This window comes from Schistocerca gregaria, chromosome 4 (genome assembly GCF_023897955.1).
Source record: "Schistocerca gregaria isolate iqSchGreg1 chromosome 4, iqSchGreg1.2, whole genome shotgun sequence".
NCBI lineage: Eukaryota > Metazoa > Arthropoda > Insecta > Orthoptera > Acrididae > Schistocerca > Schistocerca gregaria.
The window spans coordinates 86,728,986-86,755,054 of record NC_064923.1 but is presented as its reverse complement, the minus strand read 5'-3'; the positions used below and the strand labels follow the sequence as shown (position 1 = coordinate 86,755,054).

The 26,069-nt window shown below is 43.5% G+C and overlaps 1 protein-coding gene across 1 annotated transcript in view; it reads right to left on the bottom strand.

The window, feature by feature from the left end:
- Positions 1–26,069, bottom strand: part of LOC126267610 (SCY1-like protein 2) — a 1,033,915-nt gene that overhangs the window by 602,689 nt on the left and 405,157 nt on the right. Inside the window, exon 5 of the mRNA XM_049972911.1 lies at positions 14,135–14,255. Within this exon, the coding sequence (XP_049828868.1) occupies positions 14,135–14,255 (121 nt within the window). The remainder of the gene's footprint in view (positions 1–14,134; positions 14,256–26,069) is intronic.

Sequence of the window (26,069 nt, the reverse complement as noted above, 5' to 3'; positions counted from 1 at the left end):
CTCTACTTTTTACTTTAGCTATACACTCAATAGGTAACAACTTATGCAGAAAAGGTCAGTCGCAGGACGATAGTCTGGTTCTGAGCTTCTAAATTAGGTCTGTGTTTAATAAGTCGTTTATTTACTCAAAATCTCTACATACACTACATTAAAATGACAGAAAATAACTAAATGAGCACAGTCTCGTAATTTGTGAGTGAAATCTTATGGAACTTAACTGTTAAGGTCATCAGTCCTTAAGCTTACACACTACTTAACATAAATTATCCTAAGGACAAACACACACACCCAGGCCCGAGGGAGGACTCGAACCTCCGCCGGGACTAGTCGCACAGTCCATGACTACAGCGCCTGAGACCACTCGGCTAATCCCGCGCGGCAGTCTCGTAACGTTGACTGAGAAATTGCTCCAATGGAATGAGTGCAAATGAAATGCAGCAAGCAATTTTGGACGCTGTTATCATTTAATATGAGGGTGATTCAGTAATTGGAGGATAATAATGGTACAGATTCCAATAGGAATGTTTACCAAGGCATATTGGATCAGGGTGACCGTGTTTCTAGCTACATTTGTTTATGTTCATGGTGTTAGAGTCTCTTACACCTGTTGATGATTTCTGTGATGATTTCTGTGTGCGTAGGAAGACGCGGCGCACTGGATGTGGGACAGGCAGAGCAGAGTACGCAGGGAAAGAAGCGGCCGCTTGCCGTCAGCCCATACTGGAGACTCAGCTGTTGTCTCCACTGAAGTCAGCACACGCGGTCCAGCTATGGGCCGCAGCAGGTTGTTGTGCGTCTCACAACCGAGCCCTGCCCAGCGTTCAAACTGAGGGCGGGGGGCCACTTTGTAACCCAGCTCGCGCTATTCGTCCACGAGACTCAGAGGGCCATAGACACGGGTTCCCAGGTAGATGCCGTGTTTCTTGACTTCCGCAAAGCGTTTGATACAGTTCCCCACAGTCGTTTAATGAACAAAGTAAGAGTATGTGGACTATCAGACCAATTGTGTGATTGGATTGAAGAGTTCCTCGATAACAGAACGCAGCATGCCATTCTCAATGGAGAGAAGTCTTCCGAAGTAAGAGTGATTTCAGGTGTCCCGCAGGGGAGTGTCATAGGACCGTTGCTATTCACAATATACATAAATGACCTGGTGGATGACATCGGAAGTTCACTGAGGCTTTTTGCAGATGATGCTGTGGTATATCGGGAGGTTGTAACAATGGAAAATTGTACTGAAATGCAGGAGGATGTGCAACGAATTGACGCACGATGCAGAGAATGGCAATTGAATCTCAATGTAGACAAGTGTAATGTGCTGCAAATACATGGAAAGCAAAATCATTCATCATTTAACTACAATATAGGAGGTCAGCAACTGGAAGCAGTTGATTCTGTAAATTATCTTGGAGTAGGCTTTAGGAGTGATTTAAAACGGAATGATCATGTAAAGTTGATCGTCGGGATCGTCGGTAAAGCAGATGCCAGACTGAGCTTCACTGGAAGACTCCTAAGGAAATACAATCCGAAAACAAAGGAAGTGGGTTACAGTACACTTGTTCTCCCACTGCTTGAATATTGCTCACTAGTGTGGGATCCGTACCAGATAGGGTTGATAGAAGAGATAGAGAAGATCCAACGGAGAGCAGTGCGCTTCGTTACACGATTATTTAGTAATCGCGAAAGCGTTACGGAGGTGATACATAAACTCCAGTGGAAGGCTCTGCAGGAGAGACGCTCAGTAGCTCGGTAAGGGCTTTTGTTGAATTTTCGAGAACATACCTTCACCGAGGAGTCAAGCAGTATATTCCTCCCTCCTACGTATATCTCGCGAAGAGACCATGAGGATAAAATCAGAGAGATTGGAGTCCATACAGACGCATACCGACAATCTTTCTTTCTACGAACGGTACGAGACTGCAATAGAAGGGAGAACCGATAGAGGGAAAGTACTCTCCGACACACACCGTCAGGTGGCTAGCGGAGTATGGATGTAGATGTAGACCCTAACGGCAGAACAGCGACGCTTCCTCACGTTTTGCAGAGAGCCCTTTGAAGGCAACAATCTGACGTTTTCTTGAAACAAACATGGCTTGCAGGAAATAATGGCCTAGCCTCATGACTACCTGATTAATTTCAGAGGATCTCTTGAGTGAGCTAGCTGCTGGGCACGGAACTGCGACATTGGTAAATGTGTTTATGTGTCAGTGTTGTCGCGGAGACGGAGCTGAAGCGACCTTTTTTTTTGTTAGTATAAGGGGATGTTGTAATGTTCTAATACTGTTGGCGTTTTATCGCAATACACAGTCTTCGCAGGATTTTGTGTGCTCGATGGAACTTAACTATTGGGCAGCCATGTATTCATTTTCACTATTGGTGGTCACGTCCTTTTTACTGGGGAGTTATATAAGGGCATAAGACTGAGCTTGAATACATTGGGGAGTGGCTGGAACGAAACGGAGATGTGCGTATCTTGCGCATATTAGCCGTGTACATTGCAGAGGGACAGCGGCATGCCTCCTGGTAGAGAAGCAGAGTCCAGAGTTGTTACAACGGTAGTGCCACCCTGTCACAGAGCCATTCGCAAGACAGCAGCCTTCTCCTCGACTGAAGGTGAATAATTACAGGTAGCATTATTAGCAGCACTGGCAACACACAGCATTTCTCGGTCTGCACCTGTGGGAAACAGTGTCATCAGCTGTCTCAGGTTCAACATTGCTGTAGTGAATGTATGAGTGTCAGACACTGTTTTTCGTGAGAGTTAACAAGATTCTAAGATAACCTTCAGGCCACCTCTAGCGTCAGTAAGCCACATTTCTTATTGGTTCAAGTACCGCTGCAAATCAACCAAGTCCACTAGTTACTGTTTGCATAAAGAGTACGTGAAACTTCTCATATTCATTCATGACCTGCCTGCAATAATTATATTTTTAATTCAACAAATTCCCATGTCAGTCAAAAGATTCTTTTAAACACCTTCCATTCATATTAAATAATTTATCTGTGCGAACGTCCACTTAAGGATCTACAGCTAGAGCCTTAAGGGGGAAGGACAGAGTATCGGTAGAAAAAAAATCGACCTTTTCGAATGTATATACATTGAAGAATTATTTGCCAAAATATTATGAGCTAACTCCAAAAAGTAACGATTCTGTGAGCGTATGAAGCCGAACGTGCACAGCACGCATTGGCATCAGAGAACCGGTTCTATGGTCACGCCCCCTTCGTTGCGTCCGTGAGATATTTAGGGCTCCTTTAAAGTCAGTACCGTCATTAGACTCTTGTTTATTTACAGTGTTACATATACACTTATACAAACATGATTTCGGCTTCGAAGTGCCACTATCAACTGTTTTAAGTGTTATACAATGCCTAAGATGGCATACTGTCATATATAAAATCCACTATTAGACACATTGTCTAAGAATCAATATTTATGGCAGAGCCTACTGTTTTGTTTCATACAATAATAAACAGCAGTCTAATGGGGTACTGACTTTAAAGAAACATATTATGACTGTGGCCGTGCATTATGAAAAAACTATTAAATGTCAAGGGCTGCTTCTAATGGTGCAAGTGTTTATCAGTGTCTCGAATACGTAGTAGACTTTCAGTTTTCTCGTGTTGGCACTCTGGTAGACGCTCAGTCAGCTGTTTCATGGCTGAGTTAGCATCAGCCGGCGTCATTCAGAGACGAATGTTTTTATTGTTGGGCGTAAAGTGAAAATCAGATTTGTCTCGTATTTTTCACATTCAAATCGCCAAAAAATGGACCGGAAAGGCGATGAAATGCGACGTTTCTGTGAAGACAGAGAAGCCAACGGCGATGCACTCAGCGACGAAATGGGCTTTGAAGAGCAAAACGAGAGCTTATCAGATCAAAGTAGCAGAAAGCGGTCATCCACTAGCTGGGGCGATAGGTATTATTTACCAGACATCGACGATATCGCATAAGTTTTAAGCTCTGTCCCTCTTTTTTATATGATAAATACTTGGCAAACTTTTAACGCGTTTTTCTCAAAACATTCTTTTTCGGCATGGCTGTCGTTGCCCACGCAACAATTTTCCTCCGATTCTAAAGGATTTATTGTCTCCCTTGCAACAAACAGTTCTCTTCAATTCACTCTAGCAAAATTTTTTTATGTCGATATTTCGTATTTTCTTTCCACCAAAAATGAGCGTTCGAAAAATGTTCTTTATTTCAAATATCTATAGTTTCACCCATTTAAAAAAAATCCCTACGGTGAACTAAAATTACATCTATAAGGAGCAGTGTAATATGGTAATTTCACGTTTCAGATGACCACAAATGGAGTTACAGCGACAGTCATCGATCTACTTCTTTTCAGTGTTGACCCGGGAATATCCCAATTACGCAGTGAACATATTAATATTTTTCAGTACGAAAATACTAATAAAAGCTTCAATGTATGGTTTATTCATTGTTGCAAACCCCATCTGACTACTACATTCCAGTAGGGAGAAAAAAATACTCAAATTGAGCAATATTTTCATCCGTCACCCAGTTGTTCCCTCATAAATAATTGGTGGTCTCTATTAAAGTTGTGCACAGTAAATTATAGATTAGATGTTAAAGGCGTGTTCAACTCTTAATTAGTTTTCTGGGTCAGCGTAACATTTCACATTCCCAGAGTTTCACACAGCCGTCTGAAACACTGAACACAAAAATCGATTGTTATTCAGTTTGTTTATGTACGTACAGGAAGACTCGTTTATCTGGAAGACGGATTGGGAGCTATGCAGCTCACAAATGGAAAGTAACAGAGTCCAAGACTTGCGCAATAATACAATTAATCAGGCAACTCAAGTTGTGAAGCAATCCCTTGTATTGTGAGCTGCTCAGAAAGTGAGTAGCGCAAATGCAAAATGTAACACTTACTCAGAACTCAGACAGGGTTTGCCCGACCGCACCAGTCAATACTGACTGAGGACAGCCGTGAGGGTGGCATAAAAAAGAGTTCCCGCCATAACGTGTGGACAGTGAGAGGCTTTCTCACGAGAATTCCCTAAAATTCTCCCCCTCTATACCTAACTCCCCACTTTTACAGAAACTGTGGCCAGCGAGAACTTCGCTTTAGTTATATGACTGCAGGGGAACCCCGTATAAATTTCCCATTCTTGGCTTACAGAACACCTCTTACACGAAGGAGACTGGCTTCGGCTGCCGTCCGTGTTCCACTCATTTGTAGAACGCATCACATCTAAGGACAGCGTCCGGTAAAACTGCCTGTATAGCACAGACTGGATGACAAGATCTGGAGAGAAAGACAACTAATTTTCTCTGAGCGGTGGAGCAATGCCATGGTGGACCATTCTTGAATCTGTGAACAGGGAAGTGATTTCGTAACGAAATACACTCCTGGAAATTGAAATAAGAACACCGTGAATTCATTGTCCCAGGAAGGGGAAACTTTATTGACACATTCCTGGGGTCAGATACATCACATGATCACACTGACAGAACCACAGGCACATAGACACAGCCAACAGAGCATGCACAATGTCGGCACTAGTACAGTGATATCCACCTTTCGCAGCAATGCAGGCTGCTATTCTCCCATGGAGACGATCGTAGAGATGCTGGATGTAGTCCTGTTGAACGGCTTGCCATGCCATTTCCACCTGGCGCCTCAGTTGGACCAGCGTTCGTGCTGGACGTGCAGACCGCGTGAGACGACGCTTCATCCAGTCCCAAACATGCTCAATGGGGGACAGACCCGGAGATCTTGCTGGCCAGGTAGAACGATGGGTTCGATGACGGTTTGGATGTACCGTGCACTATTCAGTGTCCCTTCGACGATCACCAGAGGTGTACGGCCAGTGTAGGAGATCGCTCCCCACACCATGATGCCGGGTGTTGGCCCTGTGTGCGTCGGTCGTATGCAGTCCTGATTGTGGCGCTCACTCGCAAGGCGCCGAACACGCATACGACCATCATTGGCACCAAGGCAGAAGCGACTCTCATCGCTGAAGACGACACGTCTCCATTCGTCCCTCCATTCACGCCTGTCGCGACAACACTGGAGGAGGGCTGCACGATGTTGGGGAGTGAGCGGAAGACGGCCTAACGGTGTGCGGGACCGTAGCCCAGCTTCATGGAGACGGTTGCGAATGGTCCTCGCCGATAGCGCAGGAGCAACAGTGTCCCTAATTTGCTGGGAAGTGGCGGTGCGGTCCCCTACGGCACTGAGTAGGATCCTACGGTCTTGGCGTGCATCCGTGCATCCGGTCCCAGGTCGACGGGCACGTGCACTTTCCGCCGACCACTGGCGACAACATCGATGTACTGTGGAGACCTCACGCCCCACGTGTTGAGCAATTCGGCGGTACGCCCACCCGGCCTCCCGCATGCCCACTATACGCCCTCGCTCAAAGTCCGTCAACTGCACATACGGTTCACGTCCACGCTGTCGCGGCATGCTACCAGTGTTAAAGACTGCGATGGAGATCCGTATGCCATGGCAAACTGGCTGACACTGACGGCGGCGGTGCACAAATGCTGAGCAGCTAGCGCCATTCGACGGCCAACACCGCGGTTCCTGGTGTGTCCGCTGTGCCGTGCGTGTGATCATTGCTTGTACAGCCCCCTCGCAGTGTCCGGAGCAAGTATGGTGGGTCTGACACACCGGTGTCAATGTGTTCTTTTTTCCATTTCCAGGAGTGTATTACAGTCCAGGGACTTGCAGTGGCATAACGGTATCTGCCTCCAGAGGAGGACGCATTCGCCGCCGTACTCAGGGGAAAATGCACTGGAGAACTACTTCTCGTCTCCAGACACTCTGTGGCTGACCTCCTGCGTTCCAGGCCGACCAAGGGACGAACACCCGGCCCGCTCGTTTCTTAAAAGGATATTGTAATTTTCAGTGCGATAGGGTCTGCGGCTTCGATGAATTTTTTGAATGATTTCGTGATGCTTTCGGCTGCCATTCTCTTTATTTCATGTGTGATTTTACAATTTCGGCCTTATGCCATTTTCAAGTGTCTAAAACGGTAGCATTATACATTGCATTAATTTCAGACACTTTTGTTTTTGATTTGCGAACAAGTAATATCTGTAGTTATGCCAGGAGAATTATGGCTTACTTCATGGATGATTTTTAGTAGTGAATTATGCCATGTACGTCGTTGCTCCTCTGACTCCATGATAGACTCAAAAATACATTACAGAGATTTTACGCTACTTTAGGAGCAGTTGTTGCAAAGCTCTTATATAAACGATGCGTGTTTTAATGTACTTAACACTAGGAAGATAATAATTAATTTTACAGAAATTTGTTAATTAACCTGCATATGCTTTCGTTCTCAATTATATTTAATTATTGGTGTAAATATGACTGTATGCAATTTCTTTAAAATAACTTGTAAATATTTGTTCTTTAGCTGTGGGAGGACGTCATTTTTGACTAGTTGATACAAAGATGTCATATATAAAATCAATCGTAGTACTCTAGTGAAACAGTAGTGAAAATTACGGGACTCGAGTAAAAACTGCTTTACGGTAGCGTGATCTTTTGCATCACAATCATATTTGTTAATGAGTATAGCAATCATTTTACATTCTATGGTTCTGTAATGCTTCGTCGTAAAACTGCAAAAATTGTTTAGGAATTTCCCATTTCGCAGGTCTTTTTGCCTATTTACAACTCTGTCCGACTGATCTTTTAGCTGGATATAAATTACAATTTTGTCCATTACATCCATGATTTTTTTGTTTCTGTAACTTATGTAATATTCGAAGTGATCCATCTGTATTAGGTGTTTATTTTGTAATTGGTGTCTTTCAAGTGTGCAGCAAATGTGGATTGGCTATTGTCCCTTACTGTCGTGTGTTCTTACATCATGTACTAAGTTTTCTTCCTTTTTGGGCTCTCTTCACAGTTAATTTTGGAAATTCCTTATTGCAAAAACGGTTCTGATTTCCGTGGTATGTGTCACAATAAACGTTGTTATTGTTTCTGCAGCTGGAGTATAATACTGTAGTGTTGATATTAACCGCTAAAAAAATAAATAATTGAGAAAGAAATAGATCTTTCCCGAAAGGTGGCTATAAGTAATGGTTATCCTAAAAACTTAGTGGACACATTATTCAGAAATAAAACCAATTAAACACATGTCAGTCCCATAGATTAAATAGCTTTAACCACAGACAAAAATGAACCACAGAAAAATAAAGTTATTGAATGGCCATATCTAGATATTATTTCCCACGAAATTACTCGATATTTATTTTCGTGTGTTGCCAACACTGACTTTCATAACTTATTATTTATTCGACGCTGGTTTTGTATAGTCGCATTTTACACTTTCAACACATCTTTGAGGACTAAATTACAGAGTTTAATTTTTGAATAGACGCCCTTCTCTGCCAGGTCCGCTGTTAGATATCTCTGTCCTATCTTACATCACGTGATAGAATACTACCGAGATACTTAAACTCTTTACACCCTTTAATTTGATATCCACCGGTCCCCAAGTTATTCTAGTGATCTTCACAATATAGATATCCCGTCTTCTGGAAATTAATTTTCAGGCCACACTTCGTAATTATTGTAGCTTTACAGGTGAGCAAGACGTATGAGACAGGCGAAATTCCCTCATACTTCAAGAAGAATATAATAATTCCAATCCCAAAGAAAGTAGGTGTTGACGTGAAAATTACCGCACAATCAGTTTAATAAGGCACAGCTGCAAAATACTAACGCGAATTCTTTACAGACGAATGGAAAAACTGGTAGAAGCCGATCTCGGGGAAGATCAGTTTGGATTGCGTAGAAATATTGGAACACGTGAGGCAATACTGACCCTACGACTTGTCTTAGAAACTAAATTAAGGAAAGACAAACCTATGTTTCTAGCATTTGTAGACTTAGAGAAAGATTTTGGCAATGTTGACTGGAATACTCTCTTTCAAATTCTGAAGGTGGCAGGGGTAAAATACAGGGAGTGAAAGGCTATTTACAATTTGTACAGAAACCAGATGGCAGTTATAAGAGTCGAGGGACATGAAAGGGAAGCAGTGGTTGGAAATTGAGTGAGACAGGGTTGTAGCCTCTCCCCGATGCTATTAAATCTGTATATTGAGCAAGAGGAAAGGAAACAAAAGAAAGATTTGAAGTAGGGATTAAAATCCATGGAGAAGAAATAAAAACTTTGAGGTTCGCCGATGGCATTGTAATTCTGTCAGAGCAGTTGAACGAAATGGACAGTGTCTTGAAAGGAGGGTATAAGATGAACATCAACAAAAGCAAAACGAGGATAATGGAATGTAGTCGAATTAAGTCGGGTGATACTGAGGGAATTAGATTAGGAAATGAGACACTTAAAGTAGTAAAGGAGTTTTGCTATTTGGGGAGCAAAATAACTGATTATGGTCAAAGTAGAGAGGATATAAAATGTAGACTGGCAATAGCAAGGAAAGGGTTTCTGAAGAAGAAAAATTTGTTAACATCGAGTATATGTTTAAGTGTCAGGAAGTCGTTTCTGACAGTATTTGTATGGAGTGTGGCCATGTATGGAAGCGAAACATGAACGATAAATAGTTTAGACAAGAAGAGAATAGAAGCTTTCGAAATGTGGTGCTACAGAAGAATGCTGAAGATGAAGTGGGTAGATCACATAACTAACAAGGATGTATTGAATAGAATTGGGCAGGAGTTTGTGGCACATGTTGACTAGAAGAAGGGATCGGTTGGTAGGACATATTCTGAGGCATCAAGGAATAACCAATTTAGTACTGGAGGGCAGCGTGGAGGGTGAAAAGCGTAGACGGAGACGAAGAGATGAATACACTAAGCAGATTCGGAAGGATGTAGGCTGCAAGAGGTACTGGGAGATGAAGGAACTTGCATAGGATAGAGTAGCATGGAGAGCTGCATCAAACCAGTTTCAGGACTGAAGACCACAACAACAACAACAACAACATATTTTCCCAGTATCATTCGTATTTCGATTGCGCACGAACAGGCGGGCTAGCAGCGGATGTAATCAATTTTCAGAAATGGTTCTACATATTTGACAGAAATATTGAAATATATGGAAACCAGATGAAAGTAAACAACCTTTCTTAAAACACTCTCTGGTGAAGGATTTTTATGGTTTTTGGAACATTTTAAATTGTTTTATAGTGCAGTTAAAACAGAATCACTGATGCCAATAATGGTATGATGGTGATGCGGGTGGTGCATTTTTTTTAATTGGTTCTTTAGTTCCACACAAATGGGCGGGCTGTCAGTGGGTAAAACCCAGTGTGTAGCACCGTTCGTCTCCTCGGAGTGATACGGCGCGTAAACCTTGCGACAACTGCAGAATGCGTTACAACCTGTTGCTTTTGGCCAATGACGTCATATTTTACTCACAGATACTGATGTCTATATTTGCGAGCCATAGATAATAAATCGGTTATCTTCTGCGGCGACGCGTCATCATCCCAAGCTCAAATAAATGAATGTGTATTTGAAAGACAAGGCGAGACACTGTGCACGGCTTTTGTCACTTGTATTAATCGAATCATCTGTTCGTTGCAATTCGTTCGGTACTTGAGTTCATTCTTAGTGAATTTGAGATATTATAGAAGAATTGTTTTTCGTCCTAGGCAATTCTTAGTTTTTGATTTTCGTTTGTAGGTGTGGATTTATCTATACCTATGACTGTGGAAGACTTGAAGCAGAGTTCGTCAACTGTACTACGCCTTCTCTAGGACCAGTATTACTACGACATTTTTCAGCCGATACTGGTGCAGTCGAAGAACAGGATGCTAGTAGTAGCGAAGGCGAAAAAAGCAACACTTGTAAAATTTGTATCTCGTACTTCAGTTGAACTAGGAGGGTAATCCCAAAAGTAAGGTCTCCAATTTTTTTGTATGTACAGAACTCTGCTTGTGTGGCAGTTGGTCACGCTGTTATGAAGAGTGCTTCACCCGCTGGGTGTAAACATGCGCACGCCGCATTGAGGCGCTCAGTCCTGGCTTGGCAGCCGTTGAGAATGGAGCTCCCGTTGGATGTTACCGCCAAGGGCGAATTGCGCGCAGTTATACGGTATTTGAACGCAAAGGGCACTGCGCTGATTGAAATCCATCGCCAGCTGACGGGAGTGTATGGTGAGTCGTGCATGGTTGTGAAAAATGTTCGTAAGTGGTGCAGAGAGTTGTAGCTAGTCGGACCGAAATTCACGACGAACAAAGGAGCGGGAGGAGACAGTGTTGAAGTTTGAGAAAAGCATGCGTGAAGATCGGCGGATCACCCTGGATGAACTCTGCATGTTGGTTCATGAGGTTTCCCGAAGCATCGCTCACAGAATTTTAACGGAAACATTGAACTACCGGTTGATGTACGCAAGATGGGTGCCACGCATGCTGACTGAGGACCATATGCGGCAAGGAGTTGATGCTTCCCGCGCATTTCTTCACCGCCCTGCAGCCGAACAGGACATCTTTCTGGACTCACTTGTCGCGGGTTACGAAACCTGGGCATACCACTACTTTACACCTGAGACCAAACAACAATCACGCCAGTGGTGGCATCATCTGTCGCCAAAGCCGCGGAAATTCAAACAAACACAGTCTGCCGGCAGGGTCATGACAACCGGTTTTGAGATCGGAAAGGGGTATTGTTGGTCGACTTTATGTCCACTGGGACCACAATTAACTCAGAAAGGTACTGTGAGACTCTGAAAACGGGTAATTCAGAACCGGAGGAGAGGAATGGTGAACAAGGGCGTACACATTCTGCGTGACAACGCTCGCCCACACATCGCTCGCCAAACCGTTGCTTTCCTGCTACAGTTTCAGTGGAACATAATCACCCACCCACCCTATAGTCTTGACTTGGCGCCCAGTGACTATCACCTATTCCCTAGGTTAAAAGAACATTTGGCCGGAAAGCTATTCAGCTCCGACGACGAGGTGAAAGAAGAGCTTCATAAGTTTCTAGACAACATGGCGGCGAGCTGGTATGACAAGGACATACAAAAACTGCCACAGCGTCTACAAAAATGCCTCGACAGAAATGGGGATTATGTCAAAAAATAGGAAAATGTTCAAGCTGGGAACCATTGTAGAAATAAACAGGTCTATGCACTTACAAAAAAATAAGAGGCCTTACTTTTGGGATTACCCTCGTATGTAGGTGAACTGAAGAATAGGATACTAGTGCTCGCAAAGGTGAAGAAGTGGGCATACGTTAAATTTGTATCCCGCGCTGCAGTTAACCTACACAGATCAACTGAAGTTCGGGATACAATTCATGTATGTCAACTGACGTATTCTATGCTAACGTTTCTAAGCACCAGTATCCCATTCTTCAGTTGAGCTATATAGGTCAGTTGAAAAATACGATACTAGGACTCAAAGTAGCGATATAGTTAGCAGTATATTGGAAATACACTCCTGGAAATGGAAAAAAGAACACATTGACACCGGTGTGTCAGACCCACCATACTTGCTCTGGACACTGCGAGAGGGCTGTACAAGCAATGATCACACGCACGGCACAGCGGACACACCAGGAACCGCGGTGTTGGCCGTCGAATGGCGTTAGCTGCGCAGCATTTGTGCACCGCCGCCGTCAGTGTCAGCCAGTTTGCCGTGGCATACGGAGCTCCATCGCAGTCTTTAACACTCGTAGCATGCCGCGACAGCGTGGACGTGAACCGTATGTGCAGTTGACGGACTTTGAGCGAGGGCGTATAGTGGGCATGCCGGAGGCCGGGTGGACGTACCGCCGAATTGCTCAACACGTGGGGCGTGAGGTCTCCACAGTACATCGATGTTGTCGCCAGTGGTCGGCGGAAGGTGCACGTGCCCGTCGACCTGGGACCGGACCGCAGCGACGCACCGATGCACGCCAAGACCGTAGGATCCTACGCAGTGCCGTAGGGGACCGCACCGCCACTTCCCAGAAAATTAGGGACACTGTTGCTCCTGGGGTATCGGCGAGGACCATTCGCAACCGTCTCCATGAAGCTGGGCTACGGTCCCGCACACCGTTAGGCCGTCTTCCGCTCACGCCCCAACATCGTGCAGCCCGCCTCCAGTGGTGTCGCGACAGGCGTGAATGGAGGGACGAATGGAGACGTGTCGTCTTCAGCGATGAGAGTCGCTTCTGCCTTGGTGCCAATGATGGTCGTATGCGTGTTTGGCGCTGTGCAGGTGAGCGCCACAATCAGGACTGCATACGACCGAGGCACACAGGGCCAACACCCGGCATCATGGTGTGGGGAGCGATCTCCTACACTGGCCGTACACCTCTGGTGATCGCCGAGGGGACACTGAATAGTGCACGGTACATCCAAACCGTCATCGAACCCATCGCTCTACCATTCCTAGACCGGCAAGGGAACTGGCTGTTCCAACAGGACAATGCACGTCCGCATGTATCCTGTGCCACCCAACGTGCTCTAGAAGGTGTAAGTCAACTACCCTGGCCAGCAAGATCTCCGGATCTGTCCTCTATTGAGCATGTTTGGGACTGGATGAAGCGTCGTCTCACGCGGTCTGCACGTCCAGCACGAACGGTGGTCCAACTGAGGCGCCAGGTGGAAATGGCATGGCAAGCCGTTCCACAGGACTACATCCAGCATCTCTACGATCGTCTCCATGGGAGAATAGCAGCCTGCATTGCTGCGAAAGGTGGATATACACTGTACTAGTGCCGACATTGTGCATGCTCTGTTGCCTGTGTCTATGTCTATGTGCCTGTGGTTCTGTCAGTGTGATCATGTGATGTATCTGACCCCAGGAATGTGTCAATAAAGTTTCCCCTTCCTGGGACAATGAATTCACGGTGTTCTTATTTCAATTTCCAGGAGTGTATAAATGTACGTGATAGATGTATACCATCTGTTTTCTGTCTCCTGCATTCCTTTGTATCTCAACATTCGTCTTTGCTGTTAAATCTGTGCAGTACATCCTCTCCGGTAACTTCCGACGTCATTGCTCAAAACCGACGGGTTGTATCCCATTGTTCATTAATCCCGAAACCTTCGCAGGCAAGTCGGCAAACAAATGACTGTAAGTGGAAGGCAGAGGCACCATCGGCCTCTGTGCTGAAGTTGAGACGACCCGTCACCCGCCGTCGAGACGCGGCCTCGGAGCGGAAGACAAGTGGGCGGTACTCACCGGTGAACTCGAGGCCGCCCAGCTTCCAGGTGCCCTTCTTGGTGACGAGGATGCTGGAGGGGCAGACGTTGCGGTGCAGCACGTGTCCCGAGTAGTGCAGGAACGACAGCGCCTCCGTGATCTGCGGCACAACACAACAACGACAACATTACTGGAGCTCTGACATTTAGGCGGGCGAGAGGCTGTCTTGAGACATAATCAACTACACTGCTGGTCATTAAAATTGCTACACCACAACGATGACGTGCTACAGACGCGAAATTTAACCGACAGGAAGAAGATTCTGTGATATGCAAATGATTAGCTTTTCAGTGCATTCACACAAGGATGGCGCCGGTGGCGACACCGACAGCGTGCTGACACGAGGAAAGTTTCAAACCGATTTCTCAAACACAAACAGCAGGTGACCTGCGTTGCTTGGTAAAACGTTGCTGTGATGCCTTGTGTAAGGAGGAGAAATGCGTACCACCACGTTTCCGACTTTGATAAAGTCGGATTGTAGCCTATCGCGATTGCGTTTTATAGTATCGCGACATTGCTGCTCGTGTTGGTCGAGATCCAATGGCTGTTGGCAGAATACGGAATCGGTGGGTTCAGGAGGGCAATACGGAACGCCGTGTTCGATCCCAACGGCCTCGTATCACTAGCAGTCGAGATGACAGGCATCTTATCCGCATGTCTGTAACGGATCGTGCAGCCACGCGGTGAGTCATCAGATGGGGACGTTTGCAAGACAACAACTATGTGCACGAACTGTTCGATGACGTTTGCAGCAGCACGGACTATCAGCTCGGAGACCATGGCTCCGATTACCCTTGACGCTGCATCACAGACAGGAGCGTCTGCGACGGTTTACTCAACGACGAACCTGGGTGCACGAATAGCAAAAAGTCATTTTTTCAGATGAATCTAGGTTCTGTTAACATCATGATGGTCGCATCCATGTTTGGCGACATCGCGGTTAACGCACATTGGAAGCGTGTACTCGTCATCGCCATACTGGCGTATGGCGTATCACCCGCCGTGATGGTATGGGGTGCTATTGGTTACACGTTTCGGTCACCTCTTGTTCGCACTGACGGCACTTTGAACAATGGACGTTAGTTACATTTCAGATGTGTTACGACCCGTGTCTCTACCCTTCATTCGATCCTTGCGAAACCCTAAATTTCAGCAGGATAATGCAGGTCCTGTACGGGCCTTTCTCGATACAGAAAGTGTTCGACTGGTGCTCCAGCCAGCACATTCTCAACTGAAAACGTCTGGTCAATGGTGGCTGAGCAACTGGCTCGTCAGAATATGCCATTCACTACTCTTGATGAACTGTGGTATCGTGTTGAAGCTGCATGGGCAGCTATACCTGTAAACGCCATCCAATTTATGTTTGACTTAATGTCCAGGCGTATCAAAGGCATAGGCGGTTGTTCTGTGTACTGATTGCTCAGGATCTGTGCACCGAAATTGCGTGAAAATGTAATCACATGTCAGTTCTAATATAATATATTTGTCCAATGAATACCCGTTTATCATCTGCATTTCTTCTTGGTGTAGCAATTTTAATGGCCAGTAATGTATTACTCTCTGGCATTATTCACAGCTACAAATGAATAAATATGCCTTTCTATTCATTATCGCTCACTACTAACATAGATGACTAAGCAGGAAATAGCACTACCTAACGCGGAAATGAGAGTCTACGGAAGACTTATTTAATTCAAAAATCATTGTGAAAGGTGATAACAATGTAACACGCGTCCCTAAAGTAAAGACAGTAGAAAACGTTACAAAACCAACACAGTCTGATACGTTTCTCCAGAGATCAGACAGAAATCCGCAGAAGACCACGTCCGCTGACTGACTCAGTTCTGAAATGATTGGAAACACCTCCGCTGGCGGAAAGACCTTAGGGATGGTGCGAGAGATACGTTGAGTTTAAAAATGACCAACCAGAATCTCTCGTTCTTGTTATAACTTTTAAATTCTTGTCCGAGCAGGTCTTCTGATATGTCAATGTATTTTTTTTTTCGAGTCATCAGTTTGATGCGGCCTGCCACGAATTCCTCTCCTGTGCCAATCTCTAGCACTTACAAACTTACGTCCTCAATTATTTGCTGAATCTATTACAATCTCAGATGCTTCGATTCTCTTCTGGTTTTCCCACAAACCATGCTGTCCTCCAGATGTGCATTCTCAGAAATTTCTTCTTCAAATTAAGACCTATGTTTGATACTAGTAGACTGCTCTTCGCCAGGAATGCTTTTTTTTTTGCCACTGCTAGTCTGCATTTGATGTCCTCCTTACTCCGTCCGTCATTTGATATTTTGCTGCCTAGGTAGTAGAAATCCTTTACTTAATCTACTTCATGACTGTCAGTCCTGATGTTAAGTTTCTCGCTGTTCTCACTCCTGCCTCTTCTTATTACTTTCGTCTTTCTTAGATTCATTGTCAACGCATTTTCTGTACTCATTACTTTTTTTCATTCCATTCAGCAGATCATCTAATTCTTTATTTTCTCTCAGGAGATCAATGTCGTTAGTGAATCGTGTCATTGATGTCCTTTCACCTTGACTTTTAATTCCAATGCTGAATAATTCCTTTATTCACATAATTGCTTCTTCGCTTTACAGATTGAACAGTAGGGCCGAAAGACTATATCGCTGTCTTACACCCTTTTTAATCTAAGCACTTCGTTCTTGATCGTCCGCTCTTACTGTTCCCTCTCGGCTGTTGTACATATTGTATATTACCCGTCTCTCCCTATAGCTTACCCCTATTTTTATCTGAATTTCGAACATCTTGCACCATTTTACATTGCCGAAGGCTATTTCCAGGTCGACAAATACTATGAACGTGTCTTGATTTTTTTTTAGCCTTGCTTCCATTATCAACCGCGTCAGTGTTGCCTCTCGGTGCCTTTATCTTTCGTAAAGTCAAACGGTTCGTCATCAAACACATCATTAATTTTATATTCAGTATCTACCACTATGCAGCCCCGAGAATGGTCCCTCCGTTTAAAAAACTAGTGGGCAGAGATTCATTGGGTGATCAACCGCTCTCTCGCTTCAGGCTTAGCTTTCGCCTATCCTTCCCATTGCCGGTTCACTTCTCTGTCGTGTCTAAAACGACACTGACTACCGAAAGTCCCTCTGTTTGAAATGTAAGAAGGGAACATTCACTGAGTTTGAATCTCGCAGGCAACAACCTTACTGTGAATCTCTTATGGCTCATTCCCTTCTCTGTTTCCATGCAACGTTAATTTTCTAACACCTGCAGGATCACTTAACGACAGCCACTCATGAACCAGTACAAAGGAAACTAAAATAGCAGCCAAGGGCATAAACGAAATGAAACATGTAGTCTGATCTCTCGTCTCACCAGAGGTTTTAGTACAGTCTTTCCATGGTGAATTTAACGTGGCATACTCGGTAACGGCCCATCAAACATGACGCGCAAGTGATGAATTCAGTCAAGTTATATGACACGAACCAGGGGGTACAATTCAACCTTTTGCCTAACCTAATCGCTGCTGACGCAGGCATCTATAGAGAAGGCATAATATGTACACATGCTCCGGGAGCAGTACTCTTCATCCAGGTAGTACAGAGGTGACTACCCAATGTTGGCATGCTTCTGATACTACTGGCGACATTAAACGTACAGGTAACCGAATTGTTATTGTGCTGGCTATGGTGATTAATATATTGAAGTATGTAATTCAACGTATTATATTATTTGTTTATGGAATGTCAGGCCACACCTTGACTGAGGTGGCAACTTGCCTACCATTCACGTGCCCGCTCAGTGACCCTGACGGTACACTGGAATTCCATGCAGTGTCAGCCACTGCGTGAACATTCTATTGATTATTTTTATAGTAAACGTTCTTTTATGTAGTGAGACATGGTGAACATCTTCTAGGTCGTAGATCGCCTTGCAAGCGATCCAGTAGTACCATCACAATTACATTGTTGCATAGTTCTACATCTACATCTACATGACTACTCTGCAATTCACATTTAAGTGCTTGGCAGAGGGTTCATCGAACCACAATCTTACTATCTCTCTACTATTCCACTCCCGAACAGCGAGTGGGAAAAACGAACACCTAAACCTTTCTGTTCGAGCTCTGATTTATCTTATTTTATTTTGATGATCATTCCTACCTATGTAGGCTGGGCTCAACAAAATATTTTCGCATTCGGAAGAGAAAGTTGATGACTGAAATTTCGTAAAAAGGTCTCGCCGCGACGAAAAACGTCTATGCTGTAATGACTTCCATCCCAACTCGTGTATCATATCTGCCACACTCTCTCCCATATAACGTGATAATACAAAACGAGCTGCCCTTTTTTGCACCCTTTCGATGTCCTCCGTCAATCCCACCTGGTAAGGATCCTACACCGCGCAGCAATATTCTAACAGAGGACGAACGAGTGTAGTGTAAGCTGTCTCTTTAGTGGACTTGTTGCATCTTCTAAGTGTCCTGCCAATGAAACGCAACCTTTGGCTCGCCTTCCCGACAATATTATCTATGTGGTCCTTCCAACTGAAGTTGTTCGTAATTTTAACACCCAGGTACTTAGTTGAATTGACAGCCTTGAGAATTGTACTATTTATCGAGTAATCGAATTCCAACGGATTTCTTTTGGAACTCATGTGGATCATCTCACACTTTTCGTTATTTATCGTCAACTGCCACCTGACACACCATACAGCAATCTTTTCTAAATCGCTTTGCAACTGATACTGGTCTTCGGATGACCTTACTAGACGGTAAATTACAGCATTCCAACGGATTTCTTTTGGAACTCATGTGGATCATCTCACACTTTTCGTTATTTATCGTCAACTGCCACCTGACACACCATACAGCAATCTTTTCTAAATCGCTTTGCAACTGATACTGGTCTTCGGATGACCTTACTAGACGGTAAATTACAGCATCATCTGCGAACAATCTAAGAGAACTGCTCAGATTATCACCCAGGTCATTTATATAGATCAGGAACAGCAGAGGTCCCAGGACGCTTCCCTGGGGAACACCTGATATCACTTCAGTTTTACTCGATGATTTGCCGTCTATTACTACGAACTGCGACCTTCCTGACAGGAAATCACGAATCCAGTCGCACAACTGAGACGATACCCCATAGCTCCGCAGCTTGATTAGAAGTCGCTTGTGAGAAACGGTGTCAAAAGCTTTCCGGAAATCTAGAAATACGGAATCAACTTGAGATCCCCTGTCGATAGCGGCCATTACTTCGTGCGAATAAAGAGCTAGCTGCGTTGCGCAAGAGCGATGTTTTCTGAAGCCATGCTAATTACGTGTCAATAGATCGTTCCCTTCGAGGTGATTCATAATGTTTGAATACAGTACATGCTCCAAAACCCTACTGCAAACCGACGTCAATGATATAGGTCTGTAGTTAAATGGATTACTCGTACTACCCTTCTTGAACACTGGTGCGACCTGCGCAATTTTCCAATCTGTAGGTACAGACCTATCGGTGAGCTAGCGGTTGTATATGAGTGCTGGGTAGGGAGCTATAGTATCAGCGTAATCTGAAAGGAACCTAATCGGTATACAATCTGGACCTGATGACTTGCCCGTATCAAGCGATTTTGAAGTAGTCTACATCATAAACTTTCCCGGGACGATTCGTGGTCACATTGGCAAGGCCACGACAACCATTACATCTAGCTTCTATAAACAAAGAGGTGATGGCACTTAAATTCCGATCTTAGCTGTCAAAATTACAAACTGAATGACTAAAATCAGCAGTCGATTACATCTGTAGTAAGCAAGTACATAGTTAACATGGATATCTCCGCTTATCGACTAACCTCGAATCTCTGAAAATATCAACGTGTTGTGAGAGGGTTGGACTATCAGACAGTGGTATCTGGATAGTTACGTTGCTTTCATAAAGCACTTCTGTTACCAATCCCAAAATGGCGATGGCAGTTAGGAAAATTTTGTTCGAGGCCAAGCGGTCTTCGTATGGGCACACTTTCATTTGATTATATTACTCTTTGTCAGAACCGAGGTTTCTCTCCCCGGACAGCATAGACATCACGCCATCGTTTTATTAAACTTCTTTTCTCTATCTCCGTGCTGTAATTTTCTATTAATCCGCGCAACGGAGGGAGGGAGCGGGGTAGGTTGGAAGCGGTACTTTATGCCCATCTTTTGAAAATATTGTTATCTATTCAATTGACTTACGTTTTAAAATTTTCAATAACATATTTTGTGTTTTGTAGGGGCCTTATACCAGATTCCTTAATTGTTGTAAATGTTATTTAACACGCAACCTAAAAATTGAAGTATTACTTTATAGTAGTGAATGCGACGTTTATCAACATTTGTCATATTCATATTTTCAAGTTCAGGACCCTTCTTATGCATCTATTTATATCCAAAAAGTATATTGTGAATAATGGTCAACAACAATTAACGACATCTGCGCCTTTTTAATTTTTTTGTTGTGGCCGTGAAGTACCCCTACCCTCTATACACATATTCCGGAAAATGCGTGTTGCTAAGATTGTACTAAAAGATATTTCCATGTTCTGTACCATGCTTGTAATTAGTACCTATTCCGAATTGATGTTGTTAGTAAACGTTAAACGTAAACACAATTGACGGTATTTGTTTCTTTTGTATTTCTTTTTTTTGTAGTGGGCGTAAAGTCACCCCCCCCCTCCCTCCCTTAGTAGTAAGCGTAGTCGGTAATGCGTTGGTATTACTAGGGTTAATAGTACCATACATATATTGAATTTTAAGAAACTTGTTACCTCTATCTCTATAGTTAATTATGTGGCTTCCAAAGTATTCATAAGTTTCAAAAGTGTTAACTCATTCAGTGACTATTATTGATAACAATTTTCGATACGATTGGTTAACTCCTTTAAATGTTATTACCCTTGTGTTATTAACTGAGATTTTCACATTGTATACTTTGCGCAACAGGTGCAACTGATGTATGGCATATTGTAATTTACTTTCATCTTCAAATACAATAAACTGATCGTCTGCTGTTCTTGGTTTCATACTGTGATATTTGCAACTCACTATGCATTTCTTGTTTCCATTTTCATAAGATGTCATTCGATATTTTGCTGCCTAGGTAGTAGAATTCCTTTACTTAATCTACTTCATGACTGTCAATCCTGATGTTAAGTTTCTTGCTTTTCTCACTCCTGCTGCTTCTTATTACTTTCGTCTTTCTTCGATTCACTGTAAGTCCATTTTCTGTACTCGTTAGTTTTTTCATTCCATTCAGCAGATCATGTAATTCTTCTTTATTTTCTCTCATGATATCAATGTCGTCAGTGATTCGTATCATTTATGTCCTTTCACCTCGAATTTTAAGTCCACTCCTGAATTTTTCCGTTATTCACATAATTGCTTCTTTGCCGTGCAGATTGAACAGTAGGGCCGACAGACTATATCGCTGTCTTACACCCTTTTTAATCTAAGCACTTCGTTCTTGATCGTCCACTCTTACTGTTCCCTCTCGGGTCTTGTACATATTGTCATATTACCCGTCTCTTCCTACAACTTACCACTATTTTTCTCTGAATTTCGAACATCTTGTACCATTTTTCATTGCCGAAGGCTATTTCCAGGTCGACAAATCCTAGAAACGTGTCTTGATTTTTCTCTAGCCTTGCTGCTATTATCAACCGCAACGTCAGAGTTGCCTCTCGGTACCTTTATCTTTCCAAAAATCGAACTGTTCGTCATCAAACACAACATTAATTTTATATTCAGTATCTACCAACATGCAGTCCCGAGAATGGTCCCTCCGTTTAAAAAACTAGTGGGGAGACATTCATTGTGTGATCAACCATTCTCTCACTTCAGGCTCGGCTTTCGCCTATCCTTCCCATTGCCGGTTCACTTCTCTGTCGTGTCTAAAACGATACTGACTACCGTAAGTCCCTTTGTTTGAAATGTAAGAGAGGAACATTCACTGGATTTGAATCTCGCTGTCAATAACCTTGCTGCGAGTCTCTTATGGTCCATTCCCTTCCCTATCTCCATGCAACGTTAATTTTCTAACACCTACACAATCATTGGTTAATTCCTTTAAATGTCACTACCTTTGTGTTACTAACTGAGATTTTCACATTGTATACGTTGCGCAACAGGTGCAACTGATGTATGGCATATTGTAATTTAGTTTCATCGTCAAGTACAATAAACTGAACGTCTGCTGTTCATGGTTTCATACTATGATATTTGCAACTCACTATGTATTTCTTGTTTCCATTTTCTTAAGACGTCATTAACGTATAAATTAAATAACTGCGGTGATAAAATGCACCATTGTCAGACATCTTGACTCACAGGTGCCATATTTTAACTTCTTGCTCTTGTTGTCATTATTTTAGTGTTTGTGTATATATCTCTCGCAACCTTTATGACTTGTTTGCGGTAACTTTGTTTCCCTAGTATGCTCCGTGGTATCTGCCTGTTTGCAGGACTGAAGGCTTTCGTGTAATCTAAAAAAGGTTGCATGCGTTTTAGGATTAAATTCGCGCCTGTGCATCCCTTTCTCTTCCTGTAATCATTATGTTGTTCTAAGCGACTTGTTTCGCTTATCGCTTGAAGTACCTTGCCAGTCATTTTAGCGTACATCATAGAGGCTGTGTTTATCAAGCTTATGCATCTATACTTATCACAATTATTCCGTTTATCTTTTTTTAAAATAGTGATGAATACTGCAGGCATCGATACACTAGGTAAATGCCCGTATTAAGTAGATGGAGCGTTCTTATCTGTACCACCATATTTTATAAACTCAAAGATTCATTCCATCATTCCTGGCCACCTTTCTATTCTTTAATCTTGATAAAGTTTCTTCAAGTTCTTTATATGCCAAAAGGTTACGCGAGTAAGGTTCGTCTGTGATATTGTCTACTACTACCCATTTTTCACTGTACCGTAAGCCCTTGCAATGTGTCTCCCAATCTCCTTGTGATATTGGATTTATGTTGGCCGTATCCTTCTCCGTGATAGTAAGATCTTTCATCACTTTATGGGCTACTTTCCAGCTGTGAGGAAGTAAGGTATTAACTGAGACCTAACAGCCCACAAAAAACAAAAGGGTTGTTCTTTGCAGCCTAGATTGCGAAACTGCAAAACTCGCGGTGTCGTTAAGAGTGGATAGCGGTACCGACTGGAAAGGGACACAGCGGAGTTAATGAAAGACCTAAGCCCCAAAAGGCAGAGGCGGGCAGGGGAAGCAGCTACGACTCTCCAGAAGTAGGTGGGCGTTCCCGTCGCGCCATTAAAGCCGCAGTTAGGCCGGGTTAATCAGCGCCCCGCTGCTCGCGTTTCTCCAGCCGTGAAGAGCTCCCCGCAGTAACCACTGTGCCTCATTGTCTTCCAGCAGAGGACCCTCCTGCACACAGCGGCCACTTCACTGTCAATTCCCGCAGCCGAGAACGTCGTCAAAGCACGCACTTAACAGACACTCTCTCTCAATCTGTGTACCCGTCTACCGACACGACAGGTAATCTGGCCTGCGTTACATACACATTTATTCTGTTCCCGCTTTTATTTCGCTCTCAGTATGTCAAATGATGTTTGGGAGATTTTTTTTCTATACTTACCGATTTAGAAAAATTAAAGCTTCGCAACACAATGTCGATCTCGATGTGTGGCTAGGGCCTCCCGTCGGGTAGGCAGTTCGCCGGGTGCAAGACTTTCGATTTGACGCCACTTCGGCGACTTGCGCTCAGTCCCTGATTAGATTAGATTAATACTTGTTCCATAGATCATGAATACGACACTTCGTAATGATGTGGAACGTGTCAGGTTAATAAAAGATGTCTGTACAAGAAATTACATTACACAAAATATTGCATGACACTAATGATTAAGTTTTTTTTTCTTAGTTTATATCTAAAAATTCAGCCAATGAGTAGAAGGAGTTGTCATCTAGAAATTCTTTTAATTTATTTTTAAATGTTAGTTGGCTATCTGTCAGGCTTTTGATGCTGTTTGGTAGGTGCCCAAAGACTTTTGTGGCAGCATAATTTACCCCTTTCTGTGCCAAAGTCAGATTTAACCCTGCATAGTGAAGATCATCCTTTCTCCTGGTGTTATAGGTATGCACACTGCTATTACTTTTGAATTGGGTTGGATTATTATCAACAAATTTCATAAGGGAATATATATACTGTGAGGTTACTGTGAGGATCCCTAGATCCTTAAATAGATGTCTGCAGGATGACCGTGGGTGGGCTCCAGCAATTATTCTGATTACACGTTTCTGTGCAATGAGAAAATCAACAACGCAGCCGGGAATCAAACCCGGGCTCTTAGGATTGACATTTTGTCGCGTTGACCACTTTTTGTTTGGTTTTTGCAGGCAAGTGCTCTACCAACTTGTTTTATTACTTTTTATATAATTATTATTTTTTAAGTTGCAGGTAAGGAGAAAACAAATAAAAACCTCTTGTGTATGAAAATAAAAGACGACGTTCTTCATAAAATAACACAATATCCTTTGAAAACGTATAACATAAAATGTACCTATATTTCCGCTCAGGGCTTCTTTTTTTTATTTTTTTATTTTTAACATAAATGAGTATACAGTCTCGCCATCAGCAGCAACCCTATTTTTGGGGGGGGGGGGGAGGGGGGGACATAGGAGAAAGAAAACAAATAAGCTGCAGATAGAGAGCTATGCGTGCAAAGGATAAACATATGTAAGGGAAAAAAAACTTAAAAGAGGAGAAAAGAGAAGTGAAATAAAGTAGGAATACTCAACTTTGGCGCGCCATCAGAACAAAATGCATTCTATCATTGACCATTAAAGGGAAACGTGGCATCGTACAGTATTGGCTGCACGGTTCGTTGAGATTCCAGCTTTGAGCCGGGTTGGTGAAAATACTCTGTAAATAGTTCGCGAAAGTGGCCCGATAGTGTCGATGTCGGCGAAGGGTGTGGTGACGTACTTGGAGGCGTGTCCAGAAGTCCGCCGGATCCACGATGTCGTCCCGGAAGAGGCAGTTGACAGCCATGCCACTGATCCCTGTGATGGCGTGCCACTTAGCCGGTGGAAAGTAGGTCGTGTCGGGATATATCATCATGGTAGGAGAAACGTGATGTGGTGGTACTCGGAGGTAGAAAGCCACAATCTTCCGTACGAGTGTCCAGACAGCTGCTGCTGGCCCACACTCAAGACGATGTGAATCTGTATCATCGACATTGCACTTGAGGCACAGGGGTGAGACCACCGGTGCGATGCGATGCAGTTTCTGTCTTGTAGTACACTTGCCGTTGACGAGAAGGTATCACACAGAATTGGTGTCAGTGGTGTTTTTCTAAATTTGTGCCGAGGCCGGGATTCGAATCTGAGTCACTCAGCTACCGCGGGCGGACACAATGTTGATATTGTGGTAGGACTGACTCCGAACACAACTAAATTCGTAATTTTGAATTGTTTATAAACACGACTATTTCTAAAGACTTAGTACACATCTGTACACGCATTTCATCAGTTTTTCTAGTGAATTTCGTTCTGCAGTTGCATATGAATTCTGAAAATATTTGCAGTTCTGCATGTAACTGACTGTCGTTTCAGGAAAAAGAAATGTTGGTGGCGCACGTTAAATGTATTTGTGGTATTGAGCCGTGTGGCATGACCTCTTCCCCGAAACACGATAAGATTGATGCACTGAATGATACAAATGAAAGCCATAAGCGCTTCATACTTCTAAAGTATGGAAGGCAGCTAAGTAGACGAAAGAAATACCAGCAGGCCGTTTCTACATTTCACTCCTTCTCATAGCCCCAACCACCTCTGGCAGTAGTGTGAATACCTTACTCCCACAGCATTGTTGCGCAAATAATGTCGTATGCATACGAAATATGGGTAAAATTGCCCCAGACATTCCTGATTTATGGTTTTATGTGACA